The following is a 23919-nucleotide window of genomic DNA, read 5'->3' on the forward strand; positions in this document are numbered from 1 at the left end:
CCGCCCCCTTGCCCTCCCTCCCTCTATCGTCGTCACTGACACGATAAGAGCTTTCATAGAAAAGAGCCTACTATGGAAACGCCGTCTGAATGCTTTTACACCGATCTTTTCATCTTTTCCTCGATTAAATAACCTTCTATACAATAGAGTGTGATTTAACCATGTGGAGAGACAAGATCAACTCACACCTAAACTCAGTCTTGTTGAATTCAAGCGATATTCTCCTTATTTGTACTGGCAGTGTAAATTAGTAAGAACACCTTTCCCCATTGATATGGATTTACTTTCACATGCAATTCAGGAGGGAACAGCTGAAGTGAAATGCGATTCAGCTGCCAAAGAACTGTTTCAGTCAACGTCTTTTGGAGAACTTTGGGTTTATTTCCTGCCTGTTTACCCAAGAGTTCCTTAAAAGAAATTAAGAAGCCCTAAAAGTTCTTGTTCAATTCTCGACAACTTACCTCAGTAAACCAGGATTTCGACGTTGACCACAATAAAATCGAAGTATTACAATCGTTTGGAAGTGGAAAGTGATCTAAGGTGAGCTTGTCGAACCTCAAGCATATCAAGAAACCTGTGAACAAAAATCAATGTTAACTATTACACTAAGTTTTTCTTCTGCTCTTACTTGATAAGTTATTGAACCCCGTCTTATTCACTGAAATAGCATTCTGTAGTCATTTTTGATAATTTTGTAGAAAAAAAAAAACAACAGCTTTCGAGAATAGAACAGCTTATTAGCGAAATGTCAAAAGTGAAGAAGGGAGGAAGAATATTAGAGAAAGTACAAAGGTATATAAAAAAGGCGAATTTATGATTTCCCGAAAACGTACAGAGATAAATATCTGAAACTGTATCATGTTTGGCAAATGGTATCACATTAATATTCTACATAGGAACTACTGCGGTCCAAACAGGTATTCCAACGTGACATAAAATTGTCCATGACCTTTGCAAAGAAATGTTGCTCCAGGTTCCCAATTCAGATAACCATATCCTGTTATGGCTCTTCTAGTGTATCAGAACTCTGTCCACGGAGGTGTTTCTTTAGAGGTTCAAACAAATGGTAATCAGAAAGGGATAAATCAGAGCTATACGAAGGATTAAAGAACTTCCCAGTTGAACCATGTGTGTACGAGTGTGATCGTGCGTTATCATGCAGTAACAGCACCCCCTCTCGTAATGCTCCTTTTTATTTCTCACGTATGGCTGCTTTCAGCCTGTGCATGGTTTGGTAGTACGTGTCTGCAGTAACGCTGGTACCCTTTGCCAGAAACTCAACATCCTGATGGCCCAACATCAACATCGAAACACCCTAAAAGGCCCAAAACACAGTAGGTATTGTTTTCTTGGTAAATGTTATGGTCTTGAATTTCTTGGCCAGCGGTGGTGATGAATGTTTCCATGTCATGCTCTGGAGTTTTGATGTAGGTGTCCACAAGGGTACGGGGTTTCATTGCACGTTATAATGCGATTCCTAAACATGAATTTCCTTCGTAGGCATAACGTGAGGTGGGGCAGGGGAATGCCTATTCGAAGGTGTTTTTGACACTGACTCAGGTGTTTTGGCACCCAACGTGCGCACACTTTTCTGAAGCCAAGTTGATCATGGACGATCCTCACTGAACCATATGAAATTTTGCAATGCATCTAGAATGCCATGCAACCTCATTCTCATGTCTTCATGAATCATAGATCGACGTCACACATTCCTTTCGGTGATGGGCGTGCTGGTCTGCCACTTGTCATCATGTCACAGTCTTCTTACCACTTGCGAATGCATTGCGTCACACATACACTTTGTTTCTGCGACATAATACTTTTTCCATAGACCTCCACCAATTCTCAATGAATGTCGGGTGGTTTCTGTCCCTTGACCCATAAAAAGCAAACACTGCATGTCTCCTCCTTGGAGTAATGTTCAAGTCGATGCGCCATCTTAAATTGCTCTAGGTACCAGACGGGTTGACACAGAAGGCTGTTATTACAGTCAGATTTTTCTCACCGTGGTATCTGCAACATACAAATAATAATAATAATAATAGTAATAATCAGCTATACAAAGAACTCTGGGTTTTAGAGTCAAATTCACTTTATTTTTTTATACACCTTTGCATGGTCGCACGCTCTAGAAACGGAACATTCAATATGGTGGACAATACTAAACACCAGACTTCTCTTTGTAATATAGTACATAGATCGGGCAAGTTTTTTTCAATAAAATATCAACCAGGAAATGAATAGATTCTCCATATAAAGGAACAAATACTAAAAATTTCATTTAGGGAGATTCCTAAACATGAAAAAATACTCTTACCTGCAGGTTATAACTGCTGATGTATGCAACGAAAGGAAAACAATATATATGAAAAAGTACAGATATAAGCTATTTATTTCACAGCATAGTCAGACTTAATGCGTTACAGGAAGATTATGATTCAACATAATGAACTTAAACATATTTACTATTTCTTAATGAAAACAGAAAATTTTGAGAAAGAAATATAACGAATTACAGAGAAAAGCATTTTGTATAAACTTTTCATTCAATATTTCACTTACATGAGGTAAAACAAATTTCTTCTTCTATTAATCTATATGGAGTTCTTATATTGCAATTATACACATTTTCTTCTTAAAAAGGGAAATTTACCATTTATTTAGTTAAAAGTGCAAATGTGACTTTCTAGCAAACTGAAACACAGTGAGTGACATAAAATACTGACATATGTCGACGAATAGCAGTTTTCACTTCTTATACTCTTTTACGAAACACAAAAATCGTCTGATGAGTCACTTCTCACTATATATTTACAACTCTGTTCACTTGTACATATGTGTTTCGTTAAAGGAACAATAAACACAAACAATCCCGAAAAGAGCCGAACTTATTCTTTTAATATCTTCACTCTTTTGATCGAAGTACCTGAAATAACTTTAACGAAGCACTGATTAATACTATCGGAATGAATTAAGTTCTTTTTGGTTCTGCGGTAAATAAACTGACCACTGTAGTTTAATATTTCCAATTTCTGAAAAAATCTTCTTCCTTAGTACGATGAGCTGATGTGTGTAAATGAAGGCTGAGTTCCTGAAATGAGCTGATAACGATATCACACAGCACGCAATTAACTTCCTTGAACTCTTCCTTGCTGAAATAAATATAATACTTGCATCACCATTTAGAAATATGAAATATATCAAGAATATCAAGCATGGAAATTTAAAACGTAGAACACACACATAACAATAAAATACGATTTTGGATTGTGCACTATGAAATAAAGTTTTATGGAAACCCGAAGGTGAAGCCCTGCTGGGTCCAACTAACTGCCCTGACTAGAGATAAAACTACCGGAGTTTCACCGAGAAAGGCTGTGGAATTCCTGTTTGTGGATCAGTGGTTGTATCACGAGAGAAAGTTGCATATGTCACATCGAACTGGGACTCAAAGGTAGGCTTAATGTATATTGAAAATAAGATCACTTTTCTTACGAAAAAAATTACAATGATACAAAAAAAAAAAAAAAAAAAAAAAAAAAAAAAAATCCCAATGAAACAAATTTTAGCGTTGATTTAAATAGTAATTTCAACGAATTTATAATTTTACGAACAAATATACCCAATTTGCATTTCAGGAAGTTTTTCTAACAGTAATTTCTTATTTCCTGATATCGATCCGGATGACTGAAGTTCGGATAATTCAAGTTTCCTCCTCTTCCTATATTTATTTTTTTGAAGTCTCGTTCAAAGTAAACAGTATTTGTAAGAAACCCGTTAGGCGAGGAAAATATTTCTGTTGTAATACTTGATTTATCTTTTGAGTTAAAATTCTATTTTTTTAAAGATGTTTCATTTAATACAAAAATGTATAAATATTACATTCAAATACATGTGTCTGATTTTGAAATGTAGTACACACCCTGGTCTTTCAATACATTACAAATAACTTTACTTCTGAACATACATACATACTTCACATACAATCAAAGATGATATTGTTTGTCAAGCGCCGCGCAGAAAGATGTTCAGAGTAAATATGACTGAATAATCGCTAATAGTATAGCTCCCCTGCTGATATTCGTTAAAAGGGATGATTGTTACGTGATACCGCGGCTACTGAATTACGAAGGAACAAAGTTTAATTTACTATCAGAATTTTTCATTCCGAATTTTGGCTAATTTTTCGACTGGAATACCCCACTGTGTATCATGCAAAGTCAGTTATATTTCAAGTTCATGAACATATTTAGAACGAGAAATAACATTTCTTTACATGTTTTCGAAGATTACTTTACAAGACATTTACATGCTTTCTCTGTTCATTTATACGGTGGTCCAAAAGTGTGTGAAAACACCCTAATAAGTAATAAATGGTGCAACATATGATCAAAGTAACAATGTAGATGGGGCGGGGGGTTGGAATGGTGGAAAATGTTTGTGCCCACATCACAATGACGTCCACTATCTTGAATTTTATGCAATTATCTAGAACGGAAACAATAACACTTACTCATTTTAATTGCAAATTTCCGTAAAATTGAATTGCACTGCTATTTTTGCTCTGGTGTTAACCATTACGAAGTTATGTCTCTAACAAAAAGGTTAGTCATACGGCAAGGACTACGCATTGTTACATGACGTGTTCAATGTGTTCCCCATTCCGGTCGATTGTAAGATACACTTTGAGTTTCCAGTCATGCAACCTTGCACAAAGTATCGGCTGTAATGTTGGAACATGCGTCCATAATTCCTTCCTTGAGATGCTCAATATCCCTAATTTTCACCGCATACACAGCCGACTTTACTCGAACCCACGGGTAGTAGTTCACTGTCGTTACATCAGAGGAACGAGGGGGCCATTTCACAGCAGCTCGTCGACCAATCCACGCATTAGGAAACTGGTGATCGAGCTACTCACGAACACAGGTACCGTAATGGGTGGTCGCCAGGTGCTATAGGAATGACTAGATGGCGGCGATGGAAAGATATCGTCCTCTAACTCTGCAAAAATCCATTACCGTTAGAGTCCCATCGATGAAGAATGGATCAATGTGGATTATTATGCAACTGGTAGTGCATGTTCTGTTCATTAGCACAAAGTTTGCCTCATCAATAAACAATACATTAGAGGTGAATGTGGGGTTTTGCCTTAGGTGCTCTGTGGCCAATTAAGTAAATTCCGGACTACGATGTGGATTATCTTCTATAAGATATTGGTGAAGTTGCAGCTTATTCAGACATAATGTGCATGACAGGTGAAACTAACACCACTTTCACAGACTACACTACGCGAGCTTCTCTTGGGACTTTTATTAAAGGATGGCAATACTGCAACAGTTGCTGCCTCGTCTGTCATCGTGAGTGCTCTACCAGTCTTGGGTCAATTTGCCATAGATCTGGTTTCTTGAAGTTTCTTCAGCTCTTTGAAACAGTACCATTGCTGATGGAAGTCCTTTTCGGATGTCGGTGGTTAAAATCGTCTCCAATCACCCTGGTGCTTCATTCTCCAGAGATCAGTATGATCTCAATGCCCTCTGATGAGAATTTTGAGTGAAGGCTAATGTTTGAAATAACTGCAATTCAGAAAGGTTAAATGTTCATTCAGGTGAGAAAGCCTCAAGGAACAATTGGCTTATTTTGAGGATATAGAAAAAGAAGAGATGAAATCCAAGTCAGCTTTAATTTCAACAATGTGACACCTGAAAAAAAGTACTAGTTAATAATAAGAAAGCTCAAGTGTGGGTCCAGGATGCATTCATTTTTCTTTTTCCCATCACACGTTCCGCTGGCAACATTGTATCCATTCGATACAATACCATTTGGAATTGCATATCACTACAAGTAGAATGAGCTATGATGCATTGCTTGTGTAGAAAGGGACACATTCAATTTATGATGTAGACTGAAATACGAGGGCTGGAAAAAATAAGTGGCAATCCTGTTTTATTCCCGCGCAGGGATTTTTGTTCGATCTGCTGTTAGCAACACATGTAGATGGTGGCTGGAGCTATACAAACGCGGGTGGTGACGCTAGTGTATGAGCTGCAGAGATGGCAGTGGAATGTGTTGAATGTAGGTTGTCAAATCACACCGCTCTGAAGATGTTTTCCAAGGTAGAACAACGTGCATGGATAAAGATCGAAGTGGCAGTGGAAAAAACGCCAAGGAATGTCACTTTAGACTACGTGAAGCATGCGGTAATGACGCATTGCCGTATCGGACTGTGGCACGCTGGGTTGTAGCGTTTCGTGCAGGACGTAATAGTGTGCAACAGGAACCAGCTGGAAGTCGACATCAGGTCAAAAACCGAGTCATTTAATTGATTCAATCTCTGCTACATGAGGACAGGAGGTAGACTGCCAGGGAATTGGCTAACGAACTATGAGCACCCCACACTACAGTGTTGAATGTGTTGCACAATGTCTTTGGTTACAGAAAAATTGCATCCCGGTAGATACATCATCACCTTATAGACGCTCAAAAATGGCAAGATACGCCCTCGCCGGTGATCATTTGGCACGTTACAAACGGAAAGGTCGCGTACTCCTGGATAGAGTCATCGCACTTGACGAAACATGGACGCGCTCTTATGAGCAGGAACTTAAGCGCCAATCAAATGAATGGCGTCACCCATCATCTCCCTGACACAAGAAGCTGCGTCAGGAACGGGGGAATGTGAAGGTGATGCTGATAGTAGCATACGATGTACGTGATGCCATATTACGGCATGCAGTTCCTTCGAACAAGATCGCAGGTTTCTGGAACATCACCTTCGTCCTGCACTACGCAGGAAACGACCCAACCTCATAAGGGATCCACCCACTGTTTTGCATTACAACGCCTGTTGTCACAACGCAATTCTTGATGAGGAACCTGTTTGTACGATGGGAAAGGGAGGTTCTAGAGCACCCACCATATTCACCGGACATGAGTCAATGTGACTTTCATCTGTTCCCTAAGATGAAAGAACCACTGCAAGGGATGCGTTCTCGCACCAGAGATGCCATTTTTTGAGTTACGAGGCGCTCTCTTGCAGACATCAACAAAGGGGGCATCGCTGCTGGTATCTTGCAATTTCCCCATATCTGGCAATGGATGCAATATGCTGCAGGGGATTACGCTGAAGACCTGTGAAAGTCTCATGATTGTACAACAAATAGTTTACGAAAGATTTATATGTTGCCACCTTTTTCTTTCCAGCCCTCGTATGTTTGATAACAATGCACGGAAACTAATAAGAAATATAAACGACAAGAAGAATAAACGAAGTCTATGTGCACAAATACCGAAAGTGGATTTCTTTATGAGCTTGGAGCGCCTGAAATCTTGCAAACTTAAACTTTGAAGTTCTTTAGTGGAAAACCTAATAATGATAGCAAAAGCTGTCTTGAAATTTACTGAGAAAGTTATACCTATAGTTTTCAAAAATACTTCATTCAGAACAGCGGGACAATTGTGCATGGGATGCCCTAAAGAAAGTAAGGGACTTACAGAAATTCTCAGAAGGTTCAAATGAGCATGCATGGGAAGATCGGCCACTTAGGAAATTTGCTAACAATAAGGCATGTCGATATTTCGCACAGACAAAGACGGTAGGGAATTACTTTATATATTATAAGTGCTGTTTACCCGGAATAGTACGAAGTGGTCTGGAAGTAGGAGACTTCGAGTGCTTTGGTTAAAAATTATCGTTCAACTTGGACGGTCCGACGCACCAGCTGTGTGTGTTGTCTGTGAAGTGTTACTGCCATTGATGCAAGCAAGATACATGAGTAATATTTTTCCCCTAATCAATTACTTTAACGAATAAAATAAATATAACGTATTTCACAATGAAATTACAGGACACCTGCCTCATGAAAATTCCTGCACAAAGCAAGAAATTAAACATTTTTATGAAACTTTAACCTATAACTTTGATTTTTTCCTTTCATATGTGACGAATCTTTCGTCATATGACTAAAGTGGCCTCAAAAAATCACAAAAAGCAAAACCAGCAAACAAAAGATCACCTTGACTTTCGAACTGGGAGAGTGAGTTTTACTTATGACGAGGTTTGTACCACAAATCCGACTAGAAGGGTGTAGGGGTGAAAAGAAACTTTAGCTTTTGTATAGTGACAGCGGTGCTAAGTCGCGAGAGAGAAGCTTCACTCTGTGCGATAACAGGATAGAAATATTTTCAATTCAGTTTAAGAGATAACATAAGAAATACATATTCAATAACGGGTTAGGCAGGGCGGACGAAAGGGTTCAATAAACCGGGATCGGACCAGTCACATTTCAAAAGAGAGCTGCCTATTGCACATGGCTGTTTAAATCATTGTACTCTGAAGTATGAAAGTAAGTTAATAAGTAACTGTAATATTTTTCTATTTCTTTTCAGGTTGGCTATATGCACTGTGTAGTCACCAGACGCTAGGTGTTACCGTTGGCTTCGCCTGTGGTAGGATGCAGCGTTATCACATCAGTTCGTTTTGCGCTATTGCAAAGTAAAGATGGCCGCGCCACTCTCTGTGTGCATCAAAGAAGAACAGCGTTCTGTCATCCGTTTTTTGTGGTCTTAAGGTGACCTGGAGCAGAAATTCATAGAAGACTTTCAGCACAATACGGGGACAATGTGTTGTTACAGCGAAATGCTTACTAGTGGACTGAACCGCTTAAAAGTGGTCGAACGTGCGTGAAGGATGAGGAAAAAGCATGGCGTCCAACTACAGCACACATAATGATATTATTGAACGAATCCGTGTCTTGATTCTGAATAACAGACAAATGATTGTTGATGAAGTGGCAACCCATATAAAGATTAATCATGGTTCTGCATATGACATTATGCATAACAGGATCAACTTTCACAAGGTCTGTGCATGATAGATTCTGAAAAGGCTTGATAAAGAACACAAGCGAAACCGTGTGAGAATCTGTCGGCATCTTCTAGACCGTTATGCTAACAAAGATGAAGCGTTTCTCAGATGAATCATCACTGGAGAAGAAACGTGGATTCATCACTTTGAATCAGAGAGCGAACGCCAGAGCTTGGAATTGAAGCACCCCGGATGTCCCGTCAAGAAGAAATTCAAGAGTCAACCTTCTGCAGAGAAAAATATGCTTACAGTGTTTTGGGACTCTCAAGGGCCAATCCTGGAACATTACTTGGAAAAGTATAGTGATACGTTGGTGAACAACTTGAAGCCTGCAATTCGTAACAAACGCAGAGGTCGTTTGTCCGAAGGCGTTCTTGTGTTGCATAACAATGAGCGTCCACACATTGCCGTCCACACCGTTCAAACTCTTCAGACGCTGCATTTCGAGGTGTTGAAGAATCCTGCATACAGTCTCGATCTTGCCCTGTTGGATTACCATCTGTTTGGTCCACTTAAAGATGCTCTCGGAGGCCGTCGATTCAGCTTCGATCAACAGGTAAAGGAAGTGATGCATTCGGGCTTGCTGCGCAAACTTTTTTTTTTTTTTTTTTTTTTTTTTTTTTTTTTTTTTTTTTTTGCAGAAGGTATCAGAAAACTTGTGCAACGGTGGACCAGGTGCATTGAAAAGCAGGGTGACTATGTTGAAAAATCATACGAATAAAAACAGTGTACTCTCGTGGTAATTAATAATAAAAAAATGATCGCAGCTACTTATTGACTTACCATCGTATCCAAATTATTTAGCCAAATCATCCAAACGCTGAGTAGTTCTACAACACCGACTAATAATTGCTTTACAATTTGGGTTCGAACACAATTCTTGAACTGCCTTACGATTCCCTTTACCCTACTGCCATCAATTATTTCAACTAGTTTAGCTAAAAGACACTTCATGTGGTTCACTGCAACATCAGACTCTGTAGAAACATTAGGACCCAAACACGAAAGAGCTCTACTCAATAGTTGACATTTCTTAAGGGCAATATGTGTAGCAAAAAACCTATGTCAGTGTTTTTAGTAGGAAGATGTTTTCTGAAGCAAGTGATTAAAAAAAATGTTAAGCATAGGAAAGCATTTTAACTTCTTCCAACATACTTGATACGACCTGATAGCTCGAAGTGCTGGATACTTTCTAATCTTCCTAACACCGTGGATACATAACAGAAGATACGGATAAATGACAAGAACTCGCTGAGCAATACTGCTACTTTCAGGCCAACACGGAACACAATTTCCCGGGAAATTTTTTGAACCTTTACAGTGAGTGTACTCGAGCTGGAATACAATGAGTAAGCAAGTTGTACAGAGCTCTCAGAAATTCAATGATTCTCCAATCCGTGACCTCTATTGAAGTTTTAAATGTTCCGTGCAAAGTAAGAACCCCACAGCTTTGTACATCAAGTAGTATCTTATGGTGACGTCTTAATACCTGGCCACTGAAAGCTGAATCATCTTTTGTAAGTTCAAGGGTGAAAGTGTCTCTCTGAAAGCAATTAAAAGATGGAAGCAGGAACTATAGAATGCCTTAAAAACGCCAATATCAAATAACGTGTGCACACTTGTCCTTCCGCGGAACTGCAGAATCGCACATTGACGTCCATCTGCTTATTTTAGGATACTTTATTAAGAGATTCCTCAAAACACACAAATAGTAATCACACACCTACAACAACTAAATTAGTTTATGATGATAACCCATAAAGTAAAGTGTTTGCTATTTATCACGTTGCATTTTCTCGGCAATCTCACTGTCTGGAATCATTAAGTTTGAATACTGTAACGTCTATAGCAGCAGTGCGTACTGATGTATGTCATTATTAAAAATCTTTTGTAATGTACTTTTTTTCATCCCCGAACTTGTATCCACTTACATCGTAGAATTCACATTTGAGCACGTAACATCATCAGAAACTTTTAAGTTCTCTTCAGTATAGATGAAGTACAAATAAGATGACACTTCACGTTATGACTTGTTTCATTGATTCACCAAGGCACAAACTGTTGTTCCTGATATTGATATGGACGCTGCCATGTGCATACGGTTTTTACCTTTCATGTGACTTGTTACCGCTTGCAGTTACTCTATGTTACTCAGCGAAAAGACGCAGCAACAAATGTTGCAGCGAACAGAAAACATGTCACCTAGTACTTCCCAAATCCATGATAATTATCTAACAAGCAGGGACGTGGTCTTGGAATAATTGGAAACTGACATGTTTGTTATTTGCGCCAGAACACTGGATGCACTGAACACCACAAGTATAATACCTATTTACTTTCGATTCTACCTCCGCAACTTAAACAACTACATTAAACAACAGTGATGCTTAAAAGCCAGCAACAAATTTTTCAGAAAGCTGTTACTATGCACCTCTCCCGCTTCTCGACCGCCTTTCTATACAACAATACGCTGTCGAGAATAAGAGCTTACTGCTGACGATTGTATAAAATATTTTCCTTTTGCCACGTACACCGCCTTGATTCAATGTATCAACTGCACTTACTAGGTAATTTCCTCTTTGACACACGAGCTAGTTTTTATATTTAGTCTAGGTGTTTTAACATTACTAAGTTTCTATGAAATGAAGATACTGAACTAAACGTAACCAGTGAAACACAACCGTGTGGTTAGTACAGGATAATAAAAGGTATATACTTATTCTCAGGCTGCTATTTATTAATTTGGAATTTCCTGTTATAATGTCTTTATTACTTTGTATTATCTGTTAGGTTCACACATTTGGCTGTTTACAAAATTGTCTTTTCCAGCAACAAATATAGCGGAAGTAAACTAAATTTCCACTCCAGAAAGAGAAGGCAACAGCTTATTCCCAAGAAAAATAAAATAATGTACGCGAATATTATTTACATAGTTGAAAGAAGTCAATCAATGGAAATTTGTAATTTCACAATTCCCAAATTTACTTTACAGTTATTGGCAAACGAAAGCTTGTTGTTTATCACTTATACTTTACGTTAAATCATTAGTTAAACGTCCCATAAATAAAGGCAAAATTAATGAAAATAAAAAAGAAATGATACTTTTATTTAACGAAACATACTTTTGCCCTTTAGGCTAAAGAAGACAGATGATTCATGGAAGTGAATGATTGTGAAAGTGAACTTTTAGTGCTCTCCCATCGGGAATCAAACCCGGGACCACGTACACCACAGGTGCACGCACTAGCTACTAGGCTAGCGGAAAGAGCATGGTAATTATTAACTTAATGGTGTAAGAACAAATGTGAATAAGGGAAGCAGCAAGAAAAAACGAGAAAACCCACATACTTGGTGTTTATTTACCACGAAACTCATATTGAGCGCCTATAGTTTGAACACAGGAACTTTGGAATCAGAAGTGAATGCCCTACCGACTACGCCACTGAATTTGTCTTTAATTAGTATTTAACATATGAAAATATTTCATACCCGCATAACATCTGAAACATGATTGATAACTTGGATTACAGTTTCTTCGTTCAATGCAACACGTGATAATGGAACCGTCAGTAAGAAAGAACCAGTTTGTTTTCTTTGTTCCAAAACCCAAGGTTTTTGGCGAAAAAAAAGAAAAAAAAAAGATATAGAACAGCAACATATGAATACGATGGAGATCTCATACGACCTTCTTTCCCAGTAAAAGTATGAGATGTCAACATTAAATCAGGATTTCCATATTATGACACTCATTTCCGAAGTAAACTAGAAACAAATTATTATTTTACAATAATTCGAATCTCAAATTCTACCTGTTCTCTTTTTCCTTTCATTTCACTGCGAATTGCTATATGAAAAAAATTCAGTCTTTGTTGCCTATTTTTAGAAAGGGGTGTCTTGATGGAGACACGCTCTTCAGTCCCCATAATAGCTTTTGCGCGTGCCCTCTTAAAAGCTGTATTACAGTCACAAAATATTTTTTACCCGTTTTGTCTGAAAGAATATGGTTGTATGCATAAAGCTCGGCACACTTGTATTGGTATTGAAAATGCATACAAAAATTTGACTCAATGAACGATTAAAGAGAGTAAATGAAACTTTCATTTAAGCTCATGTACCATAAATGTAGTTCGCAAGCTGCTGCGACATTTTTAATGTCAGAATTTTAAAATGAGAATAAACAATATTTCTATTTTAACTTATGAGATGCATCATAAATAAATCATTATAAATGCATAACTATTGAATATGTACCATTATGTGCAAAAAGTCGTACATCCTGTAACGTACATTTTATCAAAAAATGCTTAGTTTTATTTATTTATTTATTTATTCGAATGTTTGAAGGTTTCAATAGAAGGAGACAATACTGAAATATTTATTTTCATTTTTTTTAAAATAATAGCGTAAAATAATTAAAATAGAAGCAAAAGATTTAAGTATATCCTAACTTTCTTCCACTGTCAATACTGTTACAGGCGAATCTTTGGGAAAAATAATACTACTTAGCACTGAACCTTGAAACTCTATTCTGACGAGCACAGTTAGCGAGGATTCAGTCCTACGTATGGAAAATATTATTGATTTTATCAGATCTTTTTCTGCCACAAAATTATTATAAATAGTAGCTATAGTGTTACAGTATTTATACCTAAACATTACTTCACAGAGTTATGTAAGAATCCAAGAAATTTTGTATCGAAATACATGAATGCTATTCTGAAACTTTGTAACTGTCTTCTTATTCCAACCAGCAAGTTAGTCATCAGAGAAGGTGGCAAGAAAATTACACAGCCACACAAAAATAATAAAAGTTCTGTGCACCGGAGTCTGGGGTATGGATTCGATGTATTTTGTTACGCAGAATCCTAATTTCGAAACCCCGAGACGATCTACTGTGTCAATTTGTTTTGATGGGCGAAAATCTTCAATGAATTTTGGTACGTAAGACAGCACACACTTTTTCGCTCATAAAACAAAATTGACACGGTTAATCGTCCTGGGGTATCGAAATCTGGATTCTGTGTACCAAAATACATTGAATCCATACCCTGGGGTACGCTGCACAGAACTTGTTTATTTTTTTGCCTGTGGTACGTATATCCTCCCTATCTTAAATCGGTAAGATTTTTCGCTCATTAAAAAAAAAAAAAAAAAAAAAAAAAAAAAAAAAAAAAAAAAAAAAAGTCCTGGGGTTTCGAAATTTAGATTCTGTGTAACAAAATACTTCGAATCCATACCCTGGGATACGCTGCACAGAACTTATTTTTTTTTGTGTGTGTGTGTGGCTGTGTTATCAAAGATCGGAGGTTCGAATCTACCGCAGGAAAACTTTCTTTTTATATAAGTAAAATTATGAAATAAGAAGAATTATTGGTTAATAAATAATAATAATAATAATAATAATAATAATAATAATAATAATAATAATAATAAACTTTGGACTGGTCTGGAAAGAACAGTATTGAAACAGCGATACAGAAGAGAGAAATTGCATACATACTAAGCAAGAAATTGCTTCATGCAAAAAGTATGGTTTGGACGGAACAGCAGGTGTTAATCTGTGCCAAAAGCTGAAATGTATACAAAAAGGCGTAAAGAAATTCTAATCATTGAATGAACTTCTCTTTCCCGAAAAATTCCGTTGCTTCATTGATGTGGAATTGGAGTAACTGTAAAGGCCTTCGATTGGAAATGTAATGTATTTTTACACAAGCCATAACAATTTAAAATTAATAAATAATGTCTTTGCGTATCAAAATAGAAGCATCTTATACAAGGAGCTGCTGAAAAGTTCGTAGCTCAACCCAGAACTGCACATTGGAATGATGAAATTTTAGTTATTCTACATACTATCCCCAAAGTTCAGTACACTTCCGTGCACAGTGTTCCAATTTTTGCAGATCAGTTAAAAAAAAATCCAAAGGCACCTCGTACCTCTGTTCGTAGCACTAATCATCTTATCAGATCCAAATTGGCATCCTTTAAAGTGTTGTCTGAGTTGTGGGAATAATAGTATATCGGAGCTGGACCTGGGGAATAAGGAGGATGATCTAAGTAATGAAATCCCAGATCATACAATGTCAATTGAGTTTGCACTGTTCAATGGAAAGGGGGCATTGTCCTCAAGGAACAGAATACCTTTTTTTCAACTTTCCGCGGCATTGCACTTAAAATTTGTCTCTCAGTTTTATGTATTGTCTGAGCCTTGAGCAGGTAGCCTATGAGTACGATCCCATCTGTATCCCAGAAGAATGTTGCAAATACTTCCCAACCTACGTTTGTCTCTTGAACTTCTAGGGGGAAGGAAAACCTGAGTGCTGCCACTTCACTGACATTGTTTCGTTTCAGAATCGTAGTGATATATCCATGTTTCGTCCATTGTTACTATTTGTGACAGAAATTGGTCGGTATTTTGGTCAAATTGGGGGATGACTTCTCTCACGTTTTAGATCTACTGACAGATTTTTGGAAATCCATTTTGCTGAGAGCTTGCGCATGTCCAAATCGTTATGAATTATGCTACCGACGCGTTCCCGAGAAACGCTCACAATTTCTGTCATACGTTTCGTTGAGATTCTGCGATTTTCAAGAATAATGTCATAATTTCATCCTCGATTTCCGAGACAGTCACTGTTTTTGATCTTCCTGCATGTGAAGCATCATCTGTTGAGAAATCGCCACGTTCAAATTGTCACTTACTTCATCACTACTATATATGACGGCGGAGAGCCTCGTAGTGTTTCACTGATTTATTCATGAATTTGCTTCGGCGACTTTCCTTGGTGGAAGAAACATTTGATGACAGATCTGATCTCAATGTTTGTGAAATTCGCTGGAAATGAAAAATGAAATCTTTAAGTTTTACGTCCCACGGTTATGCCGGTTAGGCTAAAGGAGACGGTAATGATGAGAAATGAATGAAATGGTGGAATGAAGTGGGAGGAAACGGGACAACCCCGAGAAAACCCACGAGCACGGTGTTTGTCCACCACAAAGTCTACACGGCGCGAGCTGGGATCGAACCAATGACCCCAAGCACCGGAGGTGAACGCTCTACCACTGAGTCACCACGCTCCCCGTGAAATTCGCTGGTTAAGTACACATAATCACTTCAGGAGCCTGAAAAAACATAAGAATTTCGTTATTAATATGAAAATTTGTATTTATACATACAGAAAGATACTCTTTAAAACTGTACAATTTCATGATTCTATCTTCTCTCCTTCTGGGTTGGGCTACGAACCTTACAGCAGCCCTCGTAGTAAAGCTGATTGTTTTGCAAATATATTGTAATTATTTGGAATCAATCGTATGATTTAAGGATCCCGAAAGATCATCCCCGCCGAAATAAAAGTTTCTGAGTGAATTTCATTCAACATGAATATTAAGCTTTTAAAATAATTGTAATCTATCTTAACATATCTATCTTTACGTCATTCTCTGCCTATTTTTCGGTAAACTAAAGGTCTTTTTCTTGAAGATGTTTCAACATATCCCTTCCATACGAATAACCCAGCAACATTCTCAATGCAGAAATTGCATTATATTTAGTGCCTCGTGAAATAATTTAGAATTTGTGAATTACGCTATAAATAACCATCTGGAACAAGTCATTGACATCTGTAGGGATGAACACGAGACGAAACGAAAAATAAGGTTTTCTCGTCTCTTGTCGAATTCCCAGGGAAAAAAAAAGTTAAAATACATAATAGAAAAACTAAAGTGTTCGAAATTGCAACATTCTGATCAACGTGCAGCAAATGTCACTTATGAGAGAACAAGAGATAATTGGACAAGATGGGTGACGAACAGACAATCGACAAACCTATATTTTTCTCCCTGTTTGAGCTGTCCAACTTCAAGTCACTACTTTTTCATGCCTTGTGAACTTTTGATGTTTGGGCGTCCATCAGTCGTATTTCCAGCTCCCGCATTTTTCAAAATATTACAAAAGTAAAATTAAAATAATAATAATAATAATAATGTAATTTTTTTACGTAATTATTTGTATTTAGTACTTAGAAAATACCACTTAGTGGACTAATTTGTGTCGTCAATATGCTGCCTTTTCTGAAAGGAATGTCTTCAATCAAGCTATAATTTCACTCGCTTAGATAGCATGTATGAACACCATCTCAAAAACATTGGTTAGTTTAATAGGCAATACTATGTATTATTATTCTTTTATTTCTACATTATTTTGAAAAAATGGGGAGGGGCTCATAAACACCCAAGGCTTAAATACGCAAGTCATAAGTTGTTACAAAAATGATATTGTCAGATTGTTTTATACATATAAGATTGGCGCGGCTACACTTTTTATGATGCAAGTAAGTGTCACCAGTTTATGCGCTACCGTATACTTAATACGCAGGGCAACTGCTCTCGCAAAAAGTTCTTTTTATATGCCTATATATAAATTATAGCACTACTTTATTCCAATTTGATGTAAAACTCAGGATTTCAAGCCTATATTGATTGTGCAGGAGAAGATTTGTTCCCAACAAACGAACCTTTTGGATTCGCTAGTAACTGGCATATATTCACTCGATGTCGACACTTGGCTGCTTCGTGGCTGTATGGTTAGCATGTGAGTCGCGTTCGATTCCAGTAGTAGCTTAGGTGATTCGGATTCCACTATAAGCTGTAGGTCCATGACTCACATTTGTGAGAGGCACCAAATTCCAAACCAACCAGTCAACCAATCTAACCATCCCATGTAAACTAAAATTCCATCCCATGTGAATATCCCATGTAAACTAAAATCAAGGAAATGTATAATATATTTTATAATACTGGCGTACACAAAATTTCACCAGGATGTGTTCAACACCAAAATCCACATATTTTAAATAACAATAGTATTTAAACGTATGTTACTCGATTATGCATATATTTTAAATAATACATTCTGCGCGTCACTATTTTTACGTAGCAGTTTATACGAGTAATAAAGCTCAGTTTAGAGAGGTTAACTATTGTGAAGTGTAGTTAATGAAACCTCACCTCTGACAGATACCTGCACGTTTTGTAAGCAAAACGAAAGGAAGGATTGTTCACCAATCACTGCAGTATTCTTTCGCGATGTTTCTAGGCAACGAAGACGCTGTTTCTGGTAGCTGAGGGTTGAATATTTTGTGAAATAGTTGTTTTAGTTGTTTTAGTATGCGGTTAAATAGTTTCTTTTAGTGTATACTGTGTTAAGTGTTCTTTTCAAATTAATAATAATTGTTGGCTGTGAATAGTTTCAGTATGTGTTGTGATTTCAAAATAAATATGACGACTGAAAATTCTGGAACAATGGAAAACAAAAGTGGTTCAACATATAGAAGTCGATCATGGGAGGTGATATATAACGCTCAGTGCTATTTTGAAGACGAGAAAAGGACCCCTTTTCCCCGTAAAACAAGTAATCACTCCTTTCCCCCGTAAAATATGTAACCAAACGCACTTCGAATTGTTTGAAAGTCAGTGAACGAACTGCTATCCGCATAACTGCAGAAAAATTCGGAGGCACTAACGGCATTCCTTACAACACCTGGCAAAAAATGGCTAAGAGCAAGTCTACAGTCAATCGTAGATCGACTCACGGATCTATGATTGACTTCACAGAAGATGAAATTCGACGTCACGTGTACAGATACTACGAACAAAAGAAGTATCTCACTTTAAATTCTCTCCTTAATTCGTTACGGAAAGACAGTTTATTTACGTGTAGAAAGTAAACTCTGCGGAAAGTAGTTGAAATATAGGTCAATGCTGACCACTCAAATGTTAAATGCTGGACTGACTCGACACCTTAAAGTACAATGCCTGTCCCAATTGGTAAGGGAGGGAGTTTGATTTTGTTAATGCAGGCACGTGTGAGGGCTTCATACCGAAATGTCTTCTTCTGTTTAGATCACGTAAAACGACAGATTATTACGAGGAAATGACAGGTGATAAGTTTAGACTTGTTCTAGAATGCATTGCTACCAAATATAAGGGCAAATTCAATTATAGTGATGGACAACACTTCGCCTCATTCTGTCATTTGGGAAAGGGCGTTGACATCTAAATGCACAAAATATGAACTATTTGCTTGGCTTAAAAATAAAAAATTGCTGGGGTTATCCGATAGTACGTACGGGACCGAACTACTGAAATAGTAAATTCTACGAAATCCAGATTTCACAGGTATGAAGTAGACGAAATAGCACGAAGGCACATGGTAGTTCGGCTGCCTCCATATCACTGTCAATTTAGTCACTGAATTAATATGGGCTCAGATTACGAAATACATTGCGAGCAAAAATTCAACATTTAGACAGACGTTGAAGTTTTAATTAGAGAAGCTATTCAAAAAGTTACACCACAGAAATGGGCTGATGTTACTCACACATTGTTGTTAATTAATGATGCATGTCGGCTTGAGGGCATAATGGAGGAACGTGTCTAAGAGTTGGTGATAAACTAAGGCGATGATAGCAGCAGGAGTTCACTAGTTCAGGCAGTAATGATTATTTGATTATCTTGAATCAGCTCTTCCAAACGGTAAGAAATGCTTTATTATTATTATTATTATTATTATTTACAATATCTGAATAACAATTCATTAAGTTTTTGTTTACCAAGGTTTAATACCGATAAACATTTGTGTGCGAACAGACCTGTAGCCATGAAAAGTATTAGAGGCTTTCCCTCCAAAATTTTTCTTATTCCACTCATAAAATTTCTGGACAATGCTAGTAATATCTTAGTAATATGGTTCGATCAAGCTACTTTGAACTTACTTCTCTTCCCCTTTAGTGCTGCCAACGAAACGAGAAATTTATCGCCTCATTTTCGACACAAGACAGGAAATTACAATGGTCTCCTGAGCAACACTAGTTCACTTAATACTTATATCTCAAACACTGTTTCTAGTGTTACATGATTCACAATATAAAAACTAAATTGATAAAGCGATTGTACGAACACAATGAAGAACATTTATCAACGTTTAAAAATACAAAAGTCATTACACAATATACTCCAGTAATAAATATGGTTTAAATGCTGATTTTTCACATCCTTCGTAAGCTCCTAGATACGCGGAGAAGTTTGATAACTTTTAGATGATATGAAGAAACAAATCAGGGCATAAAGTTAGAATAACAATGTACGAAACGACACTAGAAAAGCTTCTTGAAAATCAAGGCGGGAAAGAATTCTCTGAGAATCGAGACGAGAAAATAGTTTCTCTCTTCTTGTCTCGTAGGTAATACTATTTCCTTTCAAACTTCAAGATTTTGGTTGGCTATGGACCTGTACGAGAAAGACAAACTATAACGAAAGTGATTAAATAAAATAGTTAAATAAATTTTTGAAAATATAACACGAAATCAAACCCAGTAAGTCATCCGACGTTGATAATTTTCTGTTCTAATGCCTGTCTTTTTTTTTTTTTTTTTTTAAGGAAGGGGGGGGGGGGGGGCTTGCTTGCCTGTTAGCACGATAATTTGTATTCGAAGTATATGGGAATAGTAACTTATTATATTTTGGGAAAGCCATTGCGTAATTAGCCTAACTTTGTAAAAGTTATAGACAGAAGGTTAATGAAAATATTTTTGGTAAGTGAAAAAATAGGATTTTAATTTTTAAAAAAAAAAAGTTTCGAAATGGCAACTCGTTTCAGTACTACAAGATTGCGGAGTCTCGTCATTAGATGAATAAAAATATTGAAGCTGAATAAGTTCCGATGTTAATGTAAACTCAAGGTAAAACCAGTGTATTAATACGAGGAGAATTCAAAAAGTAAAGGCATATTTGCAATTTCTCTTTCCAGGGATTGGCAACAGTGCTAGTAACTAGCGCTGGGTGAGTGTAGTTGGCAACACTTCGAGACGTGTCGCTTGTATTCCTGCATTAGTCGTTAGTGTGGCAGACCGTTAAACATGGCAGCTCCATTGGCGATCTGCACCAATGAGGAAATGAGAGCAGTGATTCGCTTTCTGTATGCAGAAGTTGTGGAACCTGCGGACATTATTCATCGAATGCAAGCACAGTATGGTGACAGCTGTTTATCGTGAAGAAAGATCTACGTATGGTAGAGCATTTCAAACAGAAAAGAACTTTATATGACGATGAAAGATCGACGCAGGCCATTGACCTTAACGACTAAGGAACTTTAAACGTCAGAAATTTAAACGTCCACCATCATCTAGTCATTGATGCGGTGCAAAATTGGTTACAGATGCAACCGAAAAATTTTTTTCCTGACGGAATCAAAAAAAACTTGTGAAACGTTGGGAAAAGTGCATTGAAATCCAGGGAGGTTACGTAGAAAAAATAAGGCATGTTTCAGTTTTCTATCATTAGAATAAGTCCGTGTAACGTGGGTTCCTGTCACCACGGCATGGCGCGTCCTCAGGTTGCGGATCGAGGAGAAGGCCTCTAGATATAGAGGTTAGCTGCGAATATACTGAATAAGCAGTCGCGGACAGACGAGTAGGAGTGGTCCTCCAGCTTGGGGGTTTGGGTAAGGCTAACACCCTCATCCTGTAAAAAAAGGTACTTGTTCAGAAACATTCACAAAAGCCTCGGACAAGGACTGATAACTTGGCACGACATCAGCAAAAGAAAATGGACATGAGATTTGGAACATGGAATATTAGAAGTCTTTATAGGGCAGGCGCGTTAAAATCTGTAACGAATGAGTTAGAGAAATACAGGATGGACTTAGTAGGAGTTCAGGAAGTTAGGTGGGAAGGAAATGGATCTGAGAATTCCCGAAATTTTACGTTCTTTTACGGGGAAGGAAAAAAAAAATCACCAGTTAGGAACAGGGTTTTTCGTTCACAAACGAATATTACCAGCAATTAAACGGGTTGAATTTGTTACTGACAGACTTTCTTTTATTACTCTTAAGGGACGGTGGTGTGATATTATTGTTTTAAATGTACATGCTCCAACTGAAGATAAGGGTGACGATATAAAAGATAGTTTTTACGAAGAAGTGGAACGGATATTTGACCAACTCCCGCGATACCATATGAAGATTCTATTAGGGGATTTCAATGCGAAGGTAGGACGAGAGGATATTTTCAAACCGATTATAGGGAACGAAAGTTTGCATAAGGAAAGTAATGACAACGGTGTTAGACTCGTGAACTTTGCAACATCCAAAAACCTAATCGTGAAGAGTACAAAATTCCCACATCGCGACGTTCATAAATACACTTGGACATCACCAGACGGGAAAACACATAATCAAATTGATCACGTTTTAGTAGATAGAAGAAGACAATCTAGCATAATTGACGTCCGGTCGTTTAGAGGGGCTGATTGTGACACTGATCATTACCTGGTAGTAGCGATAATACGGGAGAGATTATCGTTGAATAAAGGTAATATTCAATGTCCGAAAACGGAGAGATTTAATTTAAAGAAATTAGAAGAGAGGCAGGTAAGAGAGGAATACCAGATTGAAGTTTCGAATAGATTCGCGGTTTTAGAAGACTCGGAATGCACTAGTGTTGAGGATACTTGGATTGAAATTAGAGATAGTATTAAAAATTCAGCAATAGAAAAATTGGGACACGCGGAAATACGTAGGAACAAACCATGGTTCGACCAAGAATGCATTAAACTAGCCGAGAAGAGAAAACAGGCAAAATTACGGTGGCTACAAAATCCGAATGAAACAACTACACAAAATTTCGCAGATATCAGGCGGGAAACTTCCAAAACTTTTAGAACAAAGAAACGGGATTTTTTGAAAGCTAAAATTAAGGAACTTGAAGATAATAGTAAAAATAAAAATATTCGGGACATGTATAAGGGGATCAGCGAATTTAAGAAAGGCTATCAACCTCGTGCTTATATATTAAAGAAATCTGACGGAACAGTTCTCACCGATACGGATAGCCTCTTAAATAGATGGAAAGATTTCTTTGACGATTTGCTGAACACACAGCCAAAAACTAATGTGCGTGGAGAAAAGGAGATACACACCGCAGAACCGTATATTCCAGAACCCAATCGAATAGAAGTGGAAGCCGCTATAAAGAAATTGAAGAAACACAAATCTCCGGGTGTAGATGAAATTCCGGCTGAGTTAATTTTAGCTGGAGGCGAAAAATTGTGGAACAAGATACACAAACTCATTCTCCTTATCTGGAACAAGGAAGAATTGCCACAAGAGTGGAAAGAATCAATCATTGTTCCAATTCACAAGAAAGGCGACAAAACTGACTGTAATAATTATCGAGGCATTTCTCTTCTGTCAACATCCTATAAAATCCTTTCAAATATTCTGTTAGCAAGATTGACCCCATACGCAGATGAAATTATTGGAGATTATCAGTGCGGATTTAGACGAAATCGATCAACTATCGACCAAATATTTACCATTCGCCAAATACTCGAAAAGAAGTGGGAATACAATACACCGGTACATCAACTATTTATTGATTTTAGAAAGGCTTACGACTCGGTTAGGAGAGAAACATTATACAACGTTCTTACAGAACTTGGAATACCGAGAAAGCTAATTAGATTAATTAAGATATGTTTAAGTGAATCCCAAAGTAAAGTCCGGGTAGGAAAATTTTTGTCCACGAGCTTCCACGTCGAAAATGGCCTGAAACAAGGAGATGCGTTGTCGCCATTATTATTTAACTTTGTGCTGGAATACGCCATAAGGAAAATCAAAGATAGCAACCAGGGCCTAGAGTTGAACGGCATTCACCAGGTTATGGCATATGCTGATGATGTAAATTTAATAGGGGATGATAGGAGAACAGTAGAAATAAATGCAGAGATCTTATTAAACGCTTGCAGGGACATGGGTTTAGAAGTAAATGCAGAGAAAACTAAATACATGGAAGTGCGTCGGGACCGTAATACGGCAAATTGTGGAGGCGTTAAAATATTAAATAATGCTTTTGATAAAGTAGATACTTTCAAATATTTAGGATCAATATTAACAGACGAAAATCATATTCACGAAGAAATTAAATGTCGACTAAAAGCAGGGAATCCGTGTTACTATTCGGTTCAAAATCTCTTGTCGTCGCGAATTCTGTCGAGGA

The 23919-nt window shown here is 37.4% G+C and overlaps 1 protein-coding gene across 2 annotated transcripts in view; it reads right to left on the reverse strand.

Moving 5' to 3' along the window:
• Window positions 1-2374: 2374 nt before the first annotated feature.
• The window catches only part of spn-E (tudor domain containing 9 protein spindle E), a 383336-nt gene continuing 361791 nt past the window's right edge, over window positions 2375-23919 (reverse strand). For both annotated transcript variants that reach the window (XM_081731120.1, XM_081731119.1), the window contains exon 26: window positions 2375-3152. In XM_081731120.1, the coding sequence (XP_081587246.1) occupies window positions 3017-3152 (136 nt within the window). In that variant the 3' untranslated portion in view covers window positions 2375-3016. The remainder of the gene's footprint in view (window positions 3153-23919) is intronic.

Source organism: Thermobia domestica, chromosome 11 (assembly GCF_964235325.1).
Source record: "Thermobia domestica chromosome 11, izTheDome1.hap1.1, whole genome shotgun sequence".
Lineage (NCBI taxonomy): Eukaryota > Metazoa > Arthropoda > Insecta > Zygentoma > Lepismatidae > Thermobia > Thermobia domestica.